General features: G+C 44.5%; 1 protein-coding gene across 4 annotated transcripts in view; it reads right to left on the bottom strand.

The window, feature by feature from the left end:
- DDX31 (DEAD-box helicase 31) overlaps positions 1 to 22,688 on the bottom strand; it is a 78,776-nt gene that overhangs the window by 21,579 nt on the left and 34,509 nt on the right. For 3 of the 4 annotated variants that reach the window (XM_003935913.4, XM_074394573.1, XM_074394574.1), the window contains exons 15-18: positions 16,120 to 16,170; positions 14,354 to 14,493; positions 9,952 to 10,033; positions 3,072 to 3,183 (exon numbers count right to left, since the gene is read on the bottom strand). In XM_003935913.4, the coding sequence (XP_003935962.2) occupies positions 3,072 to 3,183; positions 9,952 to 10,033; positions 14,354 to 14,493; positions 16,120 to 16,170 (385 nt within the window). Of the gene's footprint in view, positions 1 to 3,071; positions 3,184 to 9,951; positions 10,034 to 14,353; positions 14,494 to 16,119; positions 16,171 to 22,688 lie in introns of those variants that run through there. The other variant, XM_074394575.1, reaches the window with a different exon arrangement.

Raw genomic sequence — 22,688 nt, 5'->3', positions numbered from 1 at the left:
TATCTTATGATGACTCGTAAGATAAAGGAGGCAGAAAGAAACAAACCTCCAGACTGGAAGGTGAAGATCATCTCTGCTCCTCCCAACCACGGCCCCCACTCCCACAAGAGCACCCTTCAGTAAAGGCACATGCATCTTCCCACCCAACACCAACAGCCAGCTACAGAAAGGATGGAGGAAAGGAGGTTCCCTGTTATTCTCTTAAAGACAAAGCATTTGGTAAAGTGCCCAGCCTAGCTCTGACCCCACTGAGGGGAGAAGAATGACTTGAGATCACTGGTATGGGTTTTCTAGACTTCGAGAAGCATCCCTTCCAAGCAGGCATAAATCCTGCAGGTGGAGTTCCTGCTCTGCAGGAGACCTGAAGATGGAGAGGATGAAGCCCCAGGAGCAGTGGTCACTTGCAGGTGGAGGACTCTAGCTTCCAAATTTTTTGCTCAGGAGTCTGGAATTCAAACTTACTTTACCACTCTTTCAACAACTTGCATCCCTAGCTAAAAGATGCACGAAAACAGAAAAAAGGGGTAACTGCATCTGGAAACCGACAATTTAATGTCGGTTATTAACAACGACTGGGTCAGAAAATGCAAAAGGAAAACAAATACATACTTGGCTCAGTTTCTAACTAGTTTTCTGCCGTCAAGGCAAAAGCCAGCTGCTTTGTTAATTATTCATGAGGTGGGTTCTGAAATGGCATAAAAGGAAAGCAAGTCAATCGAGGGGAATTTGCATATGCAGATCGACATGCAAAAGATAGTCTCCACCTAGGGGGTGCGGTGGCTGTTCCCATGTTGTGAATTCAATACCTTTAGGGTGGCATATATGCATATACTCTCTGAAGCCTCCAAAACTCAGGAGAGAAGGAATGGTGGCGAGCCTTATGTCTGAAATGGGTTGCCTGAGCTCTGTAAGAGGCGGTATTGTCCCAGCTCATTATCAATCTGGTGTGGAAATCGATTAGCAAGTAAGAGACCTGATACATTTATTTCCTTCATGGTACATAAACATTGGGAAGAGACCCTGTTCCAATATTCCTTAGACAACAGACAAGTGACTCTGCTTGATTCTTAGAATTAACAGATTCAATAGTAACGATGGTGACAGAAAACCCAAAACCACATTCTCTAAGAATTACTTACTGTAACTTCTACTCCAATGACCCGGACACCTTGAAATAGTTGTAGTCTTGCCAAAATATCTGAGGCATCACTGACACCAAAATTGAAGGTGACAGTGTGGGTGTGATTTATTTCTTTCCATTACAACTTTGCTACCAGCCCTGAAATTCAGCAGCACAACACCTTGTTATGTACTGCACAGCCAGCTGAACTTGCCTAACTTTCATCAAAGGTCTAAACTCTGTAAAGTTACACTGTGACAAAGATCCTATTCCTCTTGAGAAACATAGAACAATATTCCTCTAGAGGTAGCAAGGAAGGAAAACCCTTGGGAATTGCTGAATTCACTTAGGGGAAATGCTAAGACAGGGCATTATTAGAGAAAAGTCTAGAAGGTCACAGAGTATATACAGTGGCAATCACTGGGACTTCATCTTTTACCTTGTGTGGTTCTCATTTTTTACGATGACAACCAACAACTGCAATTATAATGCGCTAAAGGTATGTAACAGGTCCTTGAAAGTGTTTGCTGACTAATTTTTAACATCTCTATTTCCTGGTGACCACAATCGCTCCTCAACCAGTGTCCCAGCTTTCACCCAGCTAGAGTCTATTCTCGCACAGCAGCCAGGTGATCCTTTTCAAACCTAGGTCAGATCACACCACATTTCTGCTCCTGCTTCATTCCGACAAAGACGCAAAGTCTTACGTGATTCTGCCTTGGCCAGCACCCCCTTTCCATCCACATTGCCTTCCTCGAACTCTTCTGCATCAGCTGTTCCCAGTGCCCAGAACACCTTTCCTTTAGACAGCCACGGGGCCCATCCTACTTTAGGCTTTTGCTCAAGTATCACCTACAAAACGAGGCTCACTCTGACCCCATTAAAAATGCACTCTGCTATGTCACCCCTTCCCCTTCCCCTTCCCCAACTCCTTCTACCTATTCCATAGCTCTTGTCACCTTTAAACAGACTAATTTATTATGTTTATTATGCTCACTGTCTGCTGCCCCTGCACCCCACTAACATGCCGGCTTCACAAAGGCAAGGATTTTTGTTTTGCTCTCGCATGTATGCTAAGCACTCAGAATAGTGCCTAATTTGATAAATATCTGTCAAATGATTTTTAAAATATTTCTATCTATATATATATATAAAAAAAGGATGCTACAGTGTTCCAATATTGGTAAGCCAGCCTGGCATTCTTCTCAAAATAGCAGGTAACTAACAACAACAACAAAAAAAACTTGTGCGTCCTCCAGCATGGAGTAAGTCTCATTAGACATGGGTCAGTCTCTGGCCAAGACATTCCATGACAAAAAGGTATCAGTGATTACAACCCCCTTTGGCCATGCACTGCTAATTACTCAAAGTGAACTGCTAAGTCCACATCTAATGCACGGTGATCCCAGGAGCCAATTTATCCCACAAAGGGTCTATATTAAATCAATACCAAACTCTTTTATACATTTCCTAGGAACTGGGTTCATGGTCTATGGCTCTTCCTCAGCACTGTTCTTTCTCATTTTATTTTGTGCCTTCAAATAGGAACTGCTTAGGTCTAATATTTCCAGCTCTGGCCTTCATCTCCAATTTCCATCTCTACAACTATTTCTACGAACGTGTCACCTCTCTTCTAGCTGGTTTCCAAAGAAAGAGAAGGATCAGATCCCTAAGATCAAAGTTGTTGGGTCAAAACTCCAGTCCTGATGTAAGCCGAGATAAAGCCTCATTTGTGCAAAACATAGGGAAGGATGAAATTAACATTTAATAGCACTTTAAAGCCTTCCGTGCCTGCTTCCAAACCCTGCAGAATTATGGAGACTGAAGGCTTTGGCTGGTGAGCAGAGATCCCAGGTTGGTCTCTCAACTGGTTTGGGGGTATGTGGGTGAAGGCAGAGGACAGCACTCTGCTGGGCTATCCACTCCACAAGCACCTAGGAAATCGACTGACCTTTCTTTGCCCAGGAGACCCTCCTCTCGCTGGAGTGGACGTAATCTTCAAATACTGTCTGCAAGACTGTGGCTCGCTCTCGGATTTCCTGGGGGCCAACAGCACGGGATTTCTGAAAGGGTGACGGAAGGATTAAAGGAGAGACAGAGTCAAAGTCAGGAATAATGAAGCAGTTTATAATAGATTTAATAACAGTAAAATCACACAGTAACCAGCTAGGGGCCAACAAGGGTAATCCTTTCAATATTACTAGGGAAAAAAAGGAGCTGTAGAGATGTTAAAGTCAAGTAAAGATGAGGATGGCTTTATGAGAGAGATCAGATCTATTTACTTATTTACTTCCTTTTCTTCCTGACCTATTACCATGCATGTGCAAAATCAAAGACCACTGGAGACACTTCGGAATTTTTCCAAGTCCAAGTCAGACATGTAAAACACCATCGAACATGAGCTGTTTTCAAATGGATCTTGGATCGCCTACAAATGTTCACCTTTCCCTTGTGCATATCAGTGGAACACTGACCATTTCTCTTCATGAGCACTCCACGGTGACCTGCCTAAAATTCTGCCTTAAGAAGTTACCCCCTATCCATGAAATTTCAAAGCATGCTTCCTCAGTGCCTAGAGCGGTTCAGACTTCTAGTGTTTCAGATTCATTCCTCCAGCCCATGGCCACTGTGCTGAGTTCCCAGGAACCTATTAAAGAGTGAATGGGCTGTTCCAGGAAACCATGTTCAAAGACTGCCTGGATCTTTGCAGCAAATCGTTCCTGTGTAAGAAGTAACATCTGTGTGCATGCAAAGACCCTACAGATGGAAAATGTTAATAAAATACACAATTATTTTCTTTTCATCTTCAACAGTACCAGAGGAAAAAAAATTTCCTTTTAAAACATCCCTGCTTAAAAACTAGTGGCTTTTGTCTCCAGTATCTTAAAACAACCATGAGTGTTTTTTCTACTGAATGTGAAATCAGGAGAACACAGATTCTCTAACCCAATGAGGCCAACCTGCCAAGTGACACTGATCACTTGTGTGGTACTGGTGCCTTCACCTCCACCGGCCACCCCAATGTGGGCCCCCGGGGAGAATCCAGAGTGAGACCCAGGTCCTGCTGCTTAACCTTGTAGAGGACGGGGTATGAGCACTTTGCATCTGGCCTAACCAAGACTCCCCGAGCCTCTCTTTCGCCTTTAAGGCTGACAGAGGAAGAACAAAGAGGAGGAGAGAAAAAGGCTCATTCTCTGGATCGACGTTCATCTCTATATTAAGAGACTTAACAACCGGAAAATGTTTTTAGTTTAGTTAAATCATTCCTGCTACCTGTTTGGTTGATGACAGTCTCGCTGATTTCACAGTAGAATACAAGGTCCCCCTAAGGGTTCTATCCGCTAAAATGTCAGGAGAAGAGTCACTCAGGAGCTGTGTTACCAAAGTGGACATTTGCTGTTGTCATTAACAAGGATTCTTTTTTTCTACCCTCTTAACTGATGTGAAATGCAAACTTTTTTTTTTTTGCTGCCCTCCTTTCGTTAAGCCACCTCAGCAGCGCAACTGTCACCTTCCCTGTGTGTGTGTTTTTTTTAATATGAATGTGAAATTAGCGAGGATGCCCTTTCCCCTGGCGGACAGAATCCTCTGTTATTAAAAAGTAAAGCACTTTAATAATGAAAACTTTTCCCTCTTTTTCTTGTGTTTTAACTGTTTAAAATTAATGAGAAGGGCAGAATGGTTGTCAAAGAGATATTGAAAGCCGGGCAGCCAGGACCGAATAAGCACAAAAATCCCTCTAGAGTGTTAAATAAACAGAGCTCCAGCCCTCTCCGAATCCCTCTGTTGGTTATTGTATACATTCTGTAACAGCTCTCAGAATAGATCTGAGAGCCAGGGAGGCAGAGAGGTTTCAGAATTCCAATAAAGGCCTCAAATTAAAGACAGCCTGGTGCGAATTCCAGGAGAAAATTAAAGAGACCTCAAGCTTAAGTGACAGGTGACTTGCTTCTGTGTCACAACTGTCAGGGGATTTAGTGATAATATGGCAATATATTACAAAGGGCTTTTCTTATTCCCCCCTTTAGGTTTCAAAATGAGGCATCTTTTCTTCCCAACAAAAAAAAAAAAAAAAAAAAAATTACGTATATATAATGTGAGTGTGTATATAAGTGAAATATGTAGGGAAAAAAACACGATAGAACTAGGTTCACAGGTTTGAAATGATGAGGTCAGTTTTAGTAAAATATAAGAAAAAGTTAATGACAGAAAACACAATATACAATACTTAGGAAAAAATACCTTACTCCTCCCTAACCCCCGCTTCCAGAAATACCTTATTTTAAAATTGCCCCTCTTGAGAATGAATGAGGTATTTTTCAGTTATCTTCTGGGGAGGACAGTCTAAATTTAAACTGAAGACAGAGGGGGCAGAGTTATGCAGCAGCATCTCAGCCCCAGACAGGTAAAATGCGCCTGTAATGAGAGTGGGTCAAACCCCTGAGGGCACACGAATACCCGGCAGGCCTGGCGCTCCCACCCTCAAAGACACAGACTCAGTACTGGTTAATGAAGCTAACTGGCAACTAGCGGACCGCGGGTAGCTTAGAAAAACACATTTTCAACCACCCATCCGCACACAATGCACCTTTGTCTCTAATATCCTACTGATCCTGGAAAAAAACAGACCATCAGAAAGGATGAGCAGGGGGCTCTGAACTTATTTTAAGATCTTGCAATGCCAGCAACAGCTCCTTTGTTAGGATAAATTTACGGGTATATTTCATGGGACAAAAACCCTTGTAGGAAAAACATGGTTGGGTGTGTGTATATCATGATGGTGAAGATTTCACAGCTACCAAGAAGCAGCAGATGAGTCTAAGATAATTAGGCTGGACTATTTTCATTATAAAAAGTTTTGGTAGTAGCAAAGGTAGGTTTTGTGAAAGCCTGTGCCTTGATATTGTCAACTTCCAAGGTATTTTTAAGCTAAATGGAAGGGTTTTGTTTTAATCACTTTATTGCCAAGCTGAGTTTTACCGCCATGGTCCCTAGAACCTTCTGAGTGCTTCCCAGTAAAGTTGAAAGATCAAATTTATTCTCTTTGTAGGCAGGTGAACATTCACACACCCAGACATAGCTATATATATTTTATATACCTAAATATGAAATATACATTTTACAGATGCTTCACTCGCTTTCTTTCTGTTCACAGAAGCCCAAAAAATGTATGTGCCAAAGGGACATTTACCATGGGTTTCAATCGCGCTGGGTGAAATAGAGGGGCACTGTAATGAGGTGTCTGGCTATGTGTATAAAAGGCCTCGCTACTGAATCCACATTTACATGCCTGGCATTAGTTCACAGGCCAGAGAACTGCTCAAATTGAGGACAGCAATGAAGACACACGGTATTTCTTATGCACAACAGAATTAAAAGTTGTATCCAGCACCTACTTTATTCTTTTCACTACTGACATGTATCATACACATAAAATACCCTCTTGGGTTGTGTATTTATGTGGTAATTAGTAACACAGTCAATTTACTTTAGTTTTTCTTTTTCCTCTGAATTCAAGTGAAACTTGGCTCAGCAAGCCAAGGCTTTACCAGCATGACACCTAGAATGAAGGATGGTTAATTTAGCGTTCTAAGTTGGGCAAGCCCAACCTTGCTTAGCCCTTTTTTTCTTAAAAAAAAAAAACAAAAAACCTCACAACAATCACGTGTTTTACTGATGGAAAAACTGAGACTGGGGAGAAGATACTCTGCCTGACGTAGCAGAGCTACCAGCTGTGAAGCAAGGATTCAAACTCAAATTCGTGTCTGTCTGGCTCTGGGACCTGGCTCTTACTCGTGAAGTTATGACCGCTCCTCAAGTCTTTGAGGCTGGCCTCAAGCCAGGGAAAAGGCTTAAGGAGAAGAACTTATGCTGCAAGGCCACAGAAGGGCAGATGTTACCAAAAAAAAAAAAAAAAAAAAAAAAATGACTGTAGCTTGTTGCTGAAAAAGCAAAGGGAGATGCAGCTGCTCCGCTCCTTCTTTGGGGACACGTCCTTCAGGAGAGGTTTCCTGCCCTTAAACACCTTCCCTGCACTGTGTAGACACACAACAATCAGCTCCCTGGTGAGAAATGATCTGTGCTCAGGGATAAAGGCTGACATCAAAGCCAGGCCCAGAAAGAGTATACCTGAGACTAGGTTTGATCAAACTCACTATCTCATTTTGCAATTGTACTACTTGCTCTTATTTCTGGAGAGCTGGCAGATGCTAATGTTCCAGTTATCATGATACAGCAAAAAAGGGCACTGGGATTCATGTCCCCGAGTCTCGGCTTTAATTCCATATCTACTACTAACTGGAATGACTACAAATAAAAATAATCATGGAAGTTACAGTAATAATGAAAAATGCCCCCCGGGCGCGGTGGCTCAAGCCTGTAATCCCAGCACTTTGGGAGGCCGAGGCGGGTGGATCACGAGGTTGAGAGATCGAGACCATCCTGGTCAACATGGTGAAACCCCGTCTCTACTAAAAGTGCAAAAAATTAGCTGGGCATGGTGGCACGTGCCTGTAATCCCAGCTACTCAGGAGGCTGAGGCAGGAGAATTGCCTGAGCCCAGGAGGCGGAGGTTGCGGTGAGCCGAGATCGTGCCATTGCACTCCAGCCTGGGTAACAAGGGCGAAACTCCGTCTCAAAAAAAAAAAAAAAAAAAGAAAAAAAAGAAAAATGCCCTTTGGGCTAGGTGCGGTGGCTCACGCCTGTAATCCCAGCACCTTAGGAGGCACAGGTCAGGAGTTTGAGGCCAGCTTGGCCAACATGGCGAAACCCCATCTCTACTAAAAATACTAAAGTTAGCCAGGCATGGTGGTGCGTGCCTGTAATCCCAACTACTTGGGAGGCTGAGGCAGAATTGTGTAAATTGAAGAGGTGGAGGTTGCAGTGAGCCGAGATCACGCCACTGCACTCCAGCCTGGGCAACAGAGCGAGAACCCATTAAAAAAAATTGCCCTTTGGTCCTATGCTTTCTACTTGGGGCTCCAGGACTACTTCTCACATAATCCTCTGATGTCCTTAGAAGAACACTATTTTTATCTCAGCTTTACACAGGAACAAACTGAGGCTTAGAAAGGTCCAGTCCTTGCCCAAGGTCACATGCTGGTGACAGATAAGGAACACGACCCCGAGGCCATCCTCTTAGCCACTCTGCTACGCTGCCTGCCCGAAAAGAAACTGAGGCTTAGAAAGGTCCAGTCCCCGCCCAAGGTCACACACTGGTGACAGAAGAGAAACGTGACCCTAAGGCCACGCTCTTAGCCACTCTGCTGTGCTGCCTCTTCTATCAGCTCCCCATCTGCTTCCTGCTGACCCCACAGAGTGGTCCTGGAGCCATAATGAAGTATCCGGGGAAACATTAAAAAAGAAACTCAAAGAGCCCCTTAACTAGAATTTACGATAGTTCCAAAAGAACAGAAGGTTGCCAAGACCAACAAAGATCTGTCTGGTCACTGGTCAACTCCCCTAACAACAAACTATTAATAAAGGGTGGTCCAGAGGCCTCCACATCTCATCTGACTTGCTTAAGGTAACCTGACGACCAACGGAGTCGTTAATAATAGCTCTTATTGTTCACAGGGATCTTTGCTGTGGTACAATTTGTTGATCAAATTTTACCCCTAAAAATGACTCACGTTGCCTTATTTAAACAACAATTCAGTTCAATTGTCTTGGTTTAGTTGTACTAACAAAGGCACACTGGTATACAGTTAAGTGTGTGTGCTTTGCAGTTAAGAGTTCAAACCCCAGAGTGACTAATGAATATGAGTGTGTCCCTGTCAAAGCTCCTTAACCTCTCTAAGTCTCAGTTTCATCATCTATCAATTGGGGCCATAGCTACCTTCCTGGATGGCCAGGAAGATTAAATGCGCCCATGCATGGAAAGAGTCTAGCCAAGTCTTGGGTTCAGGACACACACTTTGCTAAAAGAGGCTCTGGCTATTTCCTCTCTGTGTGTCACATACATTTCCTTAGATGCTCTCTAAAACAAGAGAACTTAAGTCAGGGCCAGTGAAACGGGTCCCTCCCTGCTCAGGGAGAATACTGATCCAAATACAGACACATGCTAAAGCATGAGAGAAGCTCTTAAGCGTGATCTATCTGGCCTTGATTTTCCAGTCGGTTCTCAGGCATACAAAAACAAATGTAAAATATTCAAGTAATTAATATCCCATAGACAAAATTACATATAGCAACTCTGCACTCACACACACGGAATACCGAGTAAGGGGGTGGGGTGGGGTGAGGGAATAATGGTCTAGTCAGGGTGCAGCCATAGAGGAGGAGGAAAGGCTGTCCAGGGCTGTCTGCACCCGCTCGGAATCTCCATATGGAACTGCACGGATAATAAAAATTTTTCTTCTTAATGATCTCAACTTTACTCTTCCTCTGTGGATAGCACACACACATTAAAAAATGAATGAACTAAGTGTGTCTGAAAGGAGACACAGAGATCCTTATTTCTTCCATGCTGTCTGGGATAGGCAGGTCTAGGCAGCCGTCCTTGCTGATAATCTGGACAGGGACCACCGAGGCTGAGCATGTGACGCTGCCTCCAGACTCATTCTGGCCTGGACTTCCTTTCTGGGGAGCCTGCTGCTGTCTGGCAGACTTCCAGAATGGACCGTAGCCCACTCACTGGATAAGAGCAGCAAACACATCCAGAAGCAAAGATGAGAAAAAAAAACAATCAAGATTTGGCCTCATCTAATGTTCATGGTTTTTAAATGTTTTGCTTGACAGAGGAAATAACTCACACACAAAGTCTCTACTACCCCAAATCAAGAAGTGAGTCACGTCTGTTAGCAGCAAACACAATAAATAATAAAACTCACCTGGGCTCCCCATCGTTTCCCTTTAAAACAATCATCTCTTGTCAGAACACACAAAATATCTTCCATCTTAATCTCAGAAACGCTGTAAAAGGAAGGGCATAGCAAGGTAAACTTTCTGCTCTTTCGAAAACACCCAAAGACCTTGCTGCATAAAACTGACCTATTCTTGAGCTAATTAGACATGAAGTAGAAGTGACACCTTCTGGGAAAGGAAATATTTTCCTAAACCCTTAGGAATTGAGAAGGGGACCTCTATGTTATTAAAGGGACAGGATGATATTCCTGACAATTTCTTTCCTCCCTGATGTATTTAAAATAGGCTACATTTAGAATTTCCTTAATAGAGATTATGTCATTATTTCTTGATAAATCTTGAATACCAAACAAGCGTGCTCGTTCACTGATCAACTCCCTTGGCTTGAGCAGATGACGATGAAACAGAAAGCATTTTAGTCTGTTTATACTGAAGAGGAATAAAAAGGAAATAAAAGGGTGGCCAAACATCCTCCACTGCGGGGTAAACACCCCGTGAGGGTAACGAGGGCACAAAGCCGGTCCACAGCAGCACTGCTCTGTCTTCTTCTGCCCTGGAGGAGCTTCACTACCCTTGTCTCTTAATTACTGAGGGGTGAAGACCAAGGCATCTCTGCTGAACCCAGAGCTGTGTGCCAAGCAACGGAACAAGAACGTGGGCTTCACTCAGGAACAGAGGCCACAAGGAGCCAGAACACAACAGTCAGAGCTGCCTACTGGTGGAGTCTGGAAAACCTCCGCTTCATCCAATCGACTGCAAGTCCACAGCATCTGAATGTAGGAAGCAGAGAGAGACTCGCATGTCAAGAGATGAAGGAGGAAATGTGCATGCATTGCTGAAAAGAGTTTCCCAGGGAGAAAGGGAAAGAGGAGGAGGAGTTCGGGGGGGGGGGGGGGTGAGGAACAGATCATAAAAAGACAAATGATTTTGTTGTAAGTTCTTTTTATAAATGTAACAGCAAATTAAAACATGAATGGCAACCTCTTAGGTGGGAGAAGACAATTCTCCCCCTTTCCCCCAAAGGTTACTCTGACACGGCTATGAATGAAAATGTCACGTCTCTGACAGCGATTTACCTGAAATATGTCATCTCCTCCCTGCACACCCCCAGCCCTCACCCCTCAGCATCCTCTCTCTGCTGCCAACTCACAGCCCTATGGATGACTGAAGGCTTTTTGCAGCAGCAAGAGTCAACCAGAGGAGGCGCCGCATGCTCTGAAAGGGCAGCAGTCGGAAGGAGAGTGCCCAGGACTTCACGGGAAATCTATTTTTCACAGGAGAGAGGAATACATGGATATTGAACTTGCCTCTTATTTATGACTGAAACCCTGAAAGAAGGTGAAAACATAGCCCAGTCCCATCTTTTTCTCTATCTGATTTGCTTCTATTCATCACTTTTTTTTTTTTAAAAAAAAAAAAAGAGGAAAAACACAAAAGTAAAAGAAACACCAGACCTTGGAATCAAATCTTGAAGCAGAGAGAAAGAAAAAAAGGAATAATCCCATTTGCAGTCAGGAATATAAAAAGCTAAATATGCCACAGAAAGGCAATGTTCTCAAGTGCACGTGCTGATATTCCAGCCAGCGCGAGGCTCATGGGCCATGTGTCCACATGGCGATGTGGGGGACCATACACCCCAAGCAAACAAGAGCTGAGAGGGAACTCGAATGATTTACAGTTTAAAAGGGTCTTCTTCCTCTTCCTAAGAAATCGCTACTTCTGAGGAACAAAGCAAACCTACTATGATTATTTATGGGTCCATCAACAGATCTGAATCACCCCACCTTAGTATGAAACAAGATGGGTAAATAAATAAATTCAGGGAACTGTCTTATGCCTGATCTAAGAAATACACGTTTTGATGAAGCATTTACATTTTAATAAACCAATGATGATTTTCATTAGAAACACATTTCAAGGGGAGGCAGAAAAAAGTTAAGAAGTTGACAAATACAAAGAAGTCTAAAGAATGCAGAAGCAAAGTTCTGAGCATCTAGACAGAGGGGGCAATGGCCCAGGAACCTGTCTCTTGCCCTGTCTGCTCCATTCCACTGCCAGGGTGAGCACCGCAGCGCTGGTCTAGGAGGGCAGGCAGCCATTTGTGGCGCTGGCCCTGGCTGCCGAGAGCCTCCGCCTGCCTTCTCAACCTGCCCCGTAGCGCCTCAGCCCTCACAGCACCCCGCTGCCTGGCTCTCACATTCTCAGGCACAAAACATGCACACACCTCCTCCTCCTCCAAAAGTATTTCAGAGTGTACCTTTTGGATTCTAAAAATGTTCCAGTCTGCTTCCCAATGCACACTTTGCAACAGTTAATACTTTTTTCTTTCTTTCTTTTTTTTTTTTTGCATTAAGTCAAATAAATAGTTCAAATAAATATATAGCTATCCAATGTAGAGCATTTCCTCAAACAGAAATTGGGAAGAACAATGCATGACCGCAATATAATAACCCGGATTCTGATGTCTGTTTAAGATGATTACAGCAAGCCCATGGGCAGGCAGCGGTTCTGGCCCAAGCGCCCCAAAAGTGAGTGTTCAGGGCAGACACCAGGGAAATGAGACTCACGCAAGGACCCTTCCCATCTCATGTAAATGTGCTTACACCACCCTGCAGAGTCTCCACCAAAAGACCTATACTTCCTCCTTTCTAAAGCGACTGTATTACCACGAGCTCTCTCCTTTTTAATGTGGGATTAAAATGAAGGGAGTCATGCAAACGCAGACACACTATTTTTTTCCAGACAAGATCATCATAGCAGATGACAGGATTTGTTATGTCTTTAAAATACACTGACTCCCTGATACTTTGTGCCTCTGCTAATCACCGTTTTCCCTTCTCAATTTTAGCTTTACGTTTGAGCCCTTCATAGTAATCTACTTGAACGTGTTCTTAGAGAAAACTGAAGAGAGCAAAGAGGGGCGCCTCTGCTGTTAACTCTGGCCTCCGACAATTATCACTGGACTCTAACTGCCGTCACTCATTTTTCTTAGGAAGAGGTCATGTCACAGTGAATGAGCATGGGGGAACATCCAGACAGCTGCGGCCAGGGAGGAACAGGAGAATGGGAATTGGTAGCTCTAGAATGGAAGGAAGAGGAAAAGAAGCATGGAGTGACTGATAATGCTGCTAAGGTGTGGTGACTACTATTACGGGGCCGCAACACCAAATTCTGAAAGTGCTTTCTGCATGTACACAAATTCCTATGACAGAGGAAAGCAGTCCCCGGCAGCACTGTGACAGGCTCCCAGCCTCTGAGAACAGGGTCAGGGAAGAAAAGGAAACCGGCTGTGCCAGAGGCTTGTATTTCAACTTCCCCAGGGTTTCTGCTACACCCGCCTGGTGGGTGTTGGCTTCGATGCCGAAAGGGCCCCAAAGAAAGGCCAGCCAGCCTCCAGCTGAGGGAGCTCAGAACTCAGCAGCGCTGGGTGAAAAGTGACCGACTGATCTATATGAGATTTCTCTCACTAATAAGATACGATATGCACATCTTCCTTAGCAAATAAAAACCACTCTTTTCAACTGACAGATTGTGTTAAGATAAGGAACACATGGAAGAAAGGAAAGCCCCAACTATATTTTGGCCCCCCGGCATGACTCCCAGGCCAGGAGTAGTTTCCTGCCACCCCCAACACTGCAGGACACATGGAACGTTTTCTGAATAAACCCCAGAGCATAGGTGTTCACACTAACAGCCTTGGAAGAGTTTGGGAAAGTCTTTACTAGCATGAGAGGCTGAGTTCTGCAGGTGGGAGGTGGGGCAGGGCCTGGTGGGGACAGCCACACATGGCTCCTGCAAGCGAGTGGGCAGCAGAGCCGCCAGGTCTGGAACCCAGGGCTTTACTCAGGGGTACTAGGTGCTGAACTGTGACACACGAGATGGCGGCTGAACGTCCTGGCGGTGAGTGTGGTGTGGATTTCAACTGCCTCAAAGTCATTTCCCCCGGATTTATCTTCCTGGGGGAGGGAAATTATGTGATGAGTGGAAAGCATTATTTTTTTAAAAAAGACAAATCAACTTTGAAGATACAAATCATTAATTGTAAGAAATAAAAGTTGTGAATAAAAAGTCTTTCAGAAGCTGTGAATATGATGCACACTTATCTTGCAGCAGGAGAAATGAAACACAGCCTCTGAAAGGAAACCAGGCACAACGGACCCTATGACTTAGTCTGGCAACGCAATGGAAACTGTCATGTGCTGAGGATATTAAGGGTTTTAGTTTTTGCCACTGGCTATTCTGGGACTCATTTAGGGATCACAAGGGTTAATGGTTCTTCGTCAGCTTACAAGGCCCATCCACTGTAAAAAGTGACAGAAAGTTAATTAGGTGAGATCAGCTGAAACCCCATTCAGGTTTCTGACTCACTTGATTTTGTGAGAAGCCAACGAGTTGACATATTCTGCCTCCGAAGGAGCCAAAATGAGCAGGCTGCTCCCATGGCAGCCAATCCGGGCGGTTCTTCCAATCCGGTGGATGTATTCTGCAGGTGAAGATGGAGCGTTGTACTAAAAAGGGTAACAAAAATGAAGGCATTCATAGATCAAGGGACTGCCATTAATTGGAAGTGCAATACCCCTCACCTGCCTGCAGGTATCCCAAAAATTAAATCACGGTGCTATGGTTACCCTAACACAATCACAAGGAGAAGTCACTCAACCCTGAAACTCCTGGCTTCATTGGAAATAACAAGGCTCTGACACACAAATGTGAACAGTGGCCAAGTTTCCGATAAACGAGACGTCTTCTCATCCCAATATCTCCTTTTTAATTTTACTTCTCCACAGGTCTCTTCATTTTCTTATTTGCATCTTTTCACCGCGGTGACTGTACGAGGTGAAAATGTAGGCAGGTGAGGGTAAATTTCTCCAGGATGACCACATGACCTTGACCTACTTCCCTGGTAGACAAGGCCACAGGGTGAGGTGTCCAGAGGACACTGCAGGGTGTGGATGAAGGGGCTCCCCGCTCGGCGGGCAGAGTTTATCTCTGCTGCCGGGCCACCAGGAGCTGGTCCCCACCAGCCTGCCGCAGCCCCACACAGTCCTCCAGAATGAAGGCCATTCTACAGAATGTGGGCAGGTGAGGGGCAGGTTCCCTGCAGGTAGGGACGTGATTCTGCTTGCATGGAGAGCACTGCCGACTCAGAGAAAAGAGCAGACTCTATCACTCATTACGATGGATTACACATAGCATTTTATGTTTTCTTTGGCAATAACTTCATCATCATAAAACTAACTGACCATCCACTCATTCTTCCTTTTTCCCCCCCTTTGATGCTACACAAATCAAAGAGCTGAGGGCCAAGGTGAATATAATGTATGGGAAGCTAGGCATATTAAATGAATCAATATTCACAATATAAGCTCTAAATGATCAATTCTGTATGTCTGGCCTCCCATATATTAAACATCATCATTGCCTTATCTTCCAATTCACTCTGTGGCCAGCAGGAAAGAAGACACAATATCTCCAGTTCTAAAGTGATCATCTGCAGTGAACAGATCAGATTTCCTGGCCAGTGACAGGCATGCAATCCCACTAAAATGTGAATAAACCATGACTCACGTCAACAGGGCACGTGTCCCCCAGGCCCCACACAGAAGGGCTTAAAAATACCATTCTGCAGTCTAATGAAAAGAAAAAACAAAACTAAAACCACTAGACTCTAGTGCTAACACCTGTACCCTCTGGCAAAGTGTCTAAGACTAGAGGTATGTGAAAGATGCTGTCAGGAACTTAATTGCTCCCTGCAGGTCAATGTACATGGACACGGTTCTCAGGACAGCTGAGCCATCTCCTTCTGGACACAATCAGGCCTCCCAGGGGCCGAGGTAATTCCTGTTATTTTCAGATTGTTGAAATTTTGGTTTGTGACATGAATTAGTCTGGAAGCAGAAGAGCCCGCCACCTCACTCTCATGAACGCACATTCTGGCTGTTTTGCTGCAGTGGTGAGGTGGGCTGGGTTAAGGAAAGATGTCAGAGGAATTGTACAGATAAGGCTGGTTTGCTGCCTGGTTACCAGGGCAACACCCGAGAGAATAATAATAATTATTCTACTTAAAGCCAATGCATCTACTTATGATCATACATTCCTGCCTAAAGCTTCCACCTTAACAGCTGAAAAATTACCTGAACAATCCACGTGACTTGAGGGAGATCTAAGCCCCGAGCTGCAACATCCTTTAAAAGAGAAAAGAATATGGTTTAACACTGAGTTTCTGAACCTATCTGGGGTCCTGGATATGTTTGATAATCTAACACAAACTCTGAGAGTTCACCCCCCAACAGTGCACGCACATTCACGAATACATGTGTATGTCTGGTATGCACGTACACACACACACACACACACACACACTCCTGCATACAACTTTAAGGGGCTCAGGGACCCACTGCAGTCCTCTTGTGGTTAAAAATTCTGATTTAGGGGCAAATTCTACAGAACCCATTGGTAAGAGTCACAACACCCTTTGCTAAAAGAATCGACAGGTTAGACTAGGAGCTTAAGCAGTAATTATTAGTTGTGTTATGTAAAGAATTCTGAACACTTCTAGCATGTTTTATTGATTTACATTTTACCTGAAAAACCACTCGATGATGAACACATTCATGGATTATCATCCCTAACCCACAATTATGAGCAACTCCTAACAAGCTGGCCTTGAGGTGTGTTCTGGAACATCTCCCCTCAAGGCATTCACTGCGGGGGAGAAGTGCAAAGTGTTTACTGAGGATTCTGCTTTCTGGCCTCAGAAAGCAGCAAGGATCTAGTAATCCCGTCTCTTCTGATAGCTGGATTAGAATACAGGCCAAACCCATTAATCACTTCAAAGATGTACCTAGATAGATGAAAAACTAAAAGCAATGAAGATTGATTTTTAATTTTATTTATCTTTTCGACTGGTCACCACCTAAAGAGCAAAAATTCCCTGTTCTCTCACTATTCTAGCAGACTAGAAAGCAGGAATTCCCGTCTTTAGCATACTTTAGCACTCAGCATTCATTCTTCAAGAATAACAGTCACAACAAGCGTCCCAGTCAACATTTACTAAACACTACCCAACACGCACTGCACTGAGAATTTCACCTGCATTATCTGACTAATCCTCAAAACAACTATTACCCCCATTTGACAGATGAGAAAACCATAGTTGAGAAAGATTAAGTACTGTGTTCTCGGACACGCAGCTGGGAAGTAGAAATAATCCTCAAATCCAGGTCTGCTTTGCTTTTTCAAGGTCATATTATGTTATACCACATTCCATCACCAAAAATAATCCTATGTCCCTCATATGCTGCTGGTGGGAATCCCTATATCCAGCAAAATTACATGTGCATTTGCTCTTGACCCAGAACAGTATCACTTCTAGAAATCCACCAAACATATGTGCTCATATTTCAGTAAGAAATAATAGTGGGAAGAACCCCAAAGCTCAAGAAAACAGTTACCTCCAGGGGAGGAAGAGCAGAGGAAGGACAGGAGAAAGATGGAAGCCAGACTTTCTTTAATGAACCTTGATACTTTTGACTCAGACACTGGAAGTGTCTTGGCATAATTTTAAAACTTAAACTGCTATCACCATAGGAAATACAGAGTATCACTTATGACATATTCTTTTTTTTTTTTTTTTTTTTTTTTTTTTGAGACGGAGTTTCGCTCTTGTTACCCAGGCTGGAGTGCAATGGCGCGATCTCGGCTCACCGCAACCTCTGCCTCCTGGGTTCAGGCAATTCTCCTGCCTCAGCCTCCTGAGTAGCTGGGATTACAGGCACGCGCCACCATGCCCAGCTAATTTTTTGTATTTTTAGTAGAGACGGGGTTTCACCTTGTTGACCAGGATGGTCTCGATCTCTCGACCTCGTGATCCGCCCGCCTCGGCCTCCCAAAGTGCTGGGATTACAGGCTTGAGCCACCGCGCCCGGCCACTTATGACATATTCTTGCCAAACAAAACCAAACCTGAAACCTAGAACCTAAATCTAAGCAAGTATCTAGATCCAACCACTAGTGTATAGGAAGTAGGGGAGACATGCATGCTGAACACCATGAGGACACAATTAGCCCAATCCTGAGTGTAGGGCATTCTACAAGACCTGGTTTTAATAAAAAAAAAATTTAAAGAAAAAGAGAGAAGGAGTAACACCACCAAAAAAACATTAAGCAGGCAGATGGAGAGCCAACACCTTGACAGAGGCTCACAAAACCACCCACTGTGGTCAGGTCTGGACAGAGGATCCAGGGGGATTTTTACTTTTCTCTTTGTGTTTTCCTGTGTTACTTGCTTTGGTTTTTAACAATCCGTTCTCATCATTTACCCTACCATTTTTATTTATAAAAATTTAAATCTATAGAAAAGTTAAGGGACTAGAACAATTTAGATGAAGGAGATACAGATGGTAACTTCTCCATCTAGAGTCCACCATCGCCAGTCTCTGGCCCATCTGCGTTCTATCTACACACGTGCACGCACACATACACATATGCAAGCGCATTTTTCTGAACCATCTGAAAGTAGGTTGCACACACCATGACACTGTAACCCTAAATACATTGATCTACAGAACCACACCACCATTATTACACCTAAGAAATTTAACACTGAATAACATTTTCTAATAGACAGTCCATATTCAAATTTCTCCAACGATACCTAAGAGGCCTTTTTTTCAAAGATGGGGTCTCATTCTGTTGCCCAGGCTGGAGTACAGTGGCACAATCACTGCTCACTGCAGCCTCAATCTCCTGGGTTCTAGCGATCCTCTGGCCTTCCACTCCTGAGAAGCTGGGACTACAGGCAAGCTCCATTAAACCCAGTTAATCTAGATTCTTTTTGCCTTGGCTGAAGTGATCCTTGCACCCCGGCCTCTCAAAGCGTTGGGATTACAGGCATGAGCCACCACACGGAGGCCTTTTAGTTGTTTTTCTTTCTTAAACTAGGATCAGATGGCACACTGCACACTCCATTATGTCTCTGTAGATTTCCTTAATTTGGAACCATACGCCTGCCTTTGATTGACTTATTTAGTTACTGATGTCTGTCATTTTTTAAGAACAACAAAATGCTCCTGAGGACATTGGACAACTGGATTTGTCTAACTGCTTCCTCATGGTAAGGTTCAGGCTAGGAATTCTGGCAGCAACAAGCTCAGGGAAACACTTTGGGTAAGTCTGTCCTACATGGGTCCCTCTGTTGTGAAGGTGACTTTCTCCTTTGTAATGAGTAAGTAACTGGGGAGTGGCACCTTGAGACCAAGTGAATAACATGGTCCTGTTTCCTAAAACCTTTCACCCAAGGCTTTTGGCATTATTGCTGGCCCTTGCCTGTACTGTTACCGTTCCTTCCTTCCATTCTGCAGCTCTGGGATACTTCTGTAAAAACAGCCCACCCCCCACCCCCCCACTTTTCCTTTAAGTACCACGAAGGATTCATATGTACATAGCTTTTTTGAAAAACAGTAATACTATATGAAGTTTCTATAAGAAACACACTCCCACCCAGGCAGGCAGAGTGGCTCATACTTGTAATCCTAGCACTTTGGGAGGCGGGTGGATCACCTGAGGTCAGGAGTTCAAGACCAGCCTGACAAACATGGTGAAACCCCATCTCTACTAAAAATACAAAATTAGCCAGGAGTGGTAGTACATTCCTGTAGTCCCAGGTACTTGGGAGGCTGAGGCCGGAGAAATCACCTGAACCCGGGAGGCTGAGGGTGCAAGGAGCTGAGATTGCACCGTTGCACTCTAGGCTGGGCAACAAGAACAAAACTCTGTTTCAGAAAAAGAAAAAGAAAGAGAAACACACTCCTGCATCCCCCAGGGTCAGAGGCAGGACTTGAGAGAGACACTGCCCCACCATCGCTCCCCAGAAGGACCACTGAGGGTACCTCAGGGTTTGTCTGCCTTCACTTGTACCTGAGATTTGTGGGTTTCCTGTGAATGCTGGCTAGGCTGCATTTATAAGTGTGTAAGCAGAAGTTAAATGTACTAAAAGTGTGTCAACCACCCACAAAGTGTTTTCAGACAGCTCCCACAGGCTCTGGAAGCTGAAGGCTGATGCTGCAGAGCTGATGCCTTTGAGAACACAATTCAGGATGTTCTCTATCTAAAGGGGAGCGGGAGTCGCTTTCTACACCAACCACACTTCATGTTTTTAGAAACACTGATGAGTTCTTACATCTGCAAAGCTCTTGTTAAGAAATGATTTATTTTCTTTAAGTGCACTGCAGTGGGAGATACATGTAGACAGCAGGCTGCTTGAGCTTCACAGACATGCCTTGTAAAAAATGTAATGCTCAATGGCTTAGTAAATTCAACCAGGAAACACGAAGACTCTAAAGACTCTACAATAACGTGCGACGTTCATGCAACTCACTGTTGAGTCCACACATTGCAGCAGTGAGCGCTGGCGGGTGCCGGCAGCCTGTCACTGTGTCTTCAAGGTTCTATTTCCTTCCTGGCTGACCTAGCTCTGGACAACAGGCTAAGACACAATCTTCTGGTCTCCCACTAATGCACGTGTTGGGGGAACCTCACTGAAGAGCCAAGCACTGCCCAATATTCCTTGTTTCCTCTCCCCCAGATTTAACTCAGCCATTTCTTTAGGCTACCACAGTGAATAAGGAGAAAGAAAGGCAAGTCCTGGTCTAGGAGGAGAGAACCGGACTGCTTGCTCCAGTACCACTTCGGGGCTGTCCAGTCCGCCTGAGTCCGTTCAGCAAGCCGCACCTCGGCTGCCCCGCCTATAAAATGGCTGGCAGAACCATGCTATGTACATCATGAGGTTGTTGTGAAGATCAGATGAGACCATGCATGTGAGAAATATCTGGAGAATTATAAATCTCAGTATTCTGAGGTTTTATAAATGTCACGGATCCTGGTGAAGTAAGAACTGGCATGATGGCAATCAGGCGGAGAAGTGATTTCAATGTCTCTGTACTCTCCTCCTCCATCATATCTCATTCTCTGCCCCCGCCCCACCCTGGGAGAGGACCCTGGGAAGCAGCAGAGGCTCCATCTCCCTGGAGCACAGTCAGCCAGCTGCATCGGATCAACAGGAGATCGTGACCTGCCCAAGACTCAGCAGAGGATTCTGTTCTGTCTCCTCTTTGAACCTAGATGTAGTCCCATTTTATTTCTTTAAACTAATCAGGGCAAAAGAATTGCTAAAGTCAGTTCTGAAAGACACTCAACGGTGAGGCCTTGAAGGCCCTGGGCTTGACAATTGGCTGCCTCCATGAGACCTAGGAGTACAGATGGAAGGCAGCTTGCTCAGGTGCCAGCCTGTCAGTTGGATTAAAATGACTCATTTATTTACCCAAGAACCTCACAAAGTGCTTTTACTAACAGGGAGAGGGGGCCTGCCGTCTCTCTGAGAAGGGACGCAGCACACTCGCCTCTGACGCCTTCCCGGCCTGCCAAAAGTCATTATTGCCGTGTGTGGAAAGCCATCAGCAGGGTCCAGGCCCCCGTTGTCCGGGTGACAGATTGGGCTGCGTAATCAGAGGAGGAAGGAGAGAGTGCAGAAGCTGTCAGAGGCGAGAGATCTTGGCTGGAGCCGCCAAAAAACTGGCAACATGAGTTAGCGTAACTGAGTAAACAGCAAACAATCTCCAAATGATCTTTCCATTAACACAAACAAAACAAAATGAAAGAGATAAAGTTTACCTAAAAAGCATACCCAAGAGGAAAGCATGGAAGTCCACATTTATTTGGGGCACAGAACTGACATTCTGTGACTCTCACAGACTTATCTCCTTTGTCTCCTAGCCTCCTGGCACGGTGGAAATTTCCCAGGAGGAGAGGAAATTAAGAACTGCACAGACAGAACAGTACGCTTCAAGCAGAAAAGAAATAAAAACTGCAAAGGTGGAGGGAAGCAGCACAGGTGATTTAGGTGCATCTTCCGAAAAAGAAAAGCAAGTGCCGGACGGCCGAGGAGGATGCCGAGGGACAGGCGGCGCCCAGGGGATCTGGAAGTGTCTTTCATTTCTGGGGAAAAGGTGACTGTGCTCTATCCAGGGACAACCAAGGAAAGCCACCCAGACCAACAGAAAGCCTAGTGTCAGCCTTAAAATCAGGTGGTTTGGAAACTCCATTTTCCAGTCATTCAGTGGTAATTTATCAGCTCATCAACATTATGATGGTATTAAAAACCAGATTCCTTTCCTCTGGCTTAGGGTGAGTTCTTCTCGATAAAGGCAGGAGGGAATAACATTTTGCAAATAACCCAGTGTCTGGTATCTGATCCCTTTGGTTGCTTGATTCCACTTGGGAAAGTGGGCTTTGAACTTCCAATGACTCCTTCCTGCTCATTCCGACTCCCTACTTAACTTGGCTTTTTCTTAGATCTAGTTTTCCAGAAGACACGAAAAGTACACTGTGAATGTGTGGGGACTCCTTGTCTTTCACAAACTCATCTCTTTTGCCCCAACTACCCTGTGCCTAGGCTCCATCTTACCACAGTCACACCTGTGCCGAACAGCCACAGTACACAAAGCCATGTTATCAGGGCTTGAGAGCTGCATGAAATTAAAAAGCTCCCTGCTTCTAAGATGTTTATAATTAAAATGAAATAAATCACACACATGCACCTTCACTGTTTCTAACAGGAAGGAAAGTGGGGTGGGGGACTTTTTCACAGTAAAGGAAATAGTGTAACTGTGAACTTCTGTGTGAGCACACTGCTATTTCCAAATTTT

This window comes from Saimiri boliviensis, chromosome 2, assembly GCF_048565385.1.
Source record: "Saimiri boliviensis isolate mSaiBol1 chromosome 2, mSaiBol1.pri, whole genome shotgun sequence".
Lineage (NCBI taxonomy): Eukaryota > Metazoa > Chordata > Mammalia > Primates > Cebidae > Saimiri > Saimiri boliviensis.
Note: the sequence above shows the minus strand (reverse complement) of the source record. Positions and strands in the feature narration are given on the sequence as shown.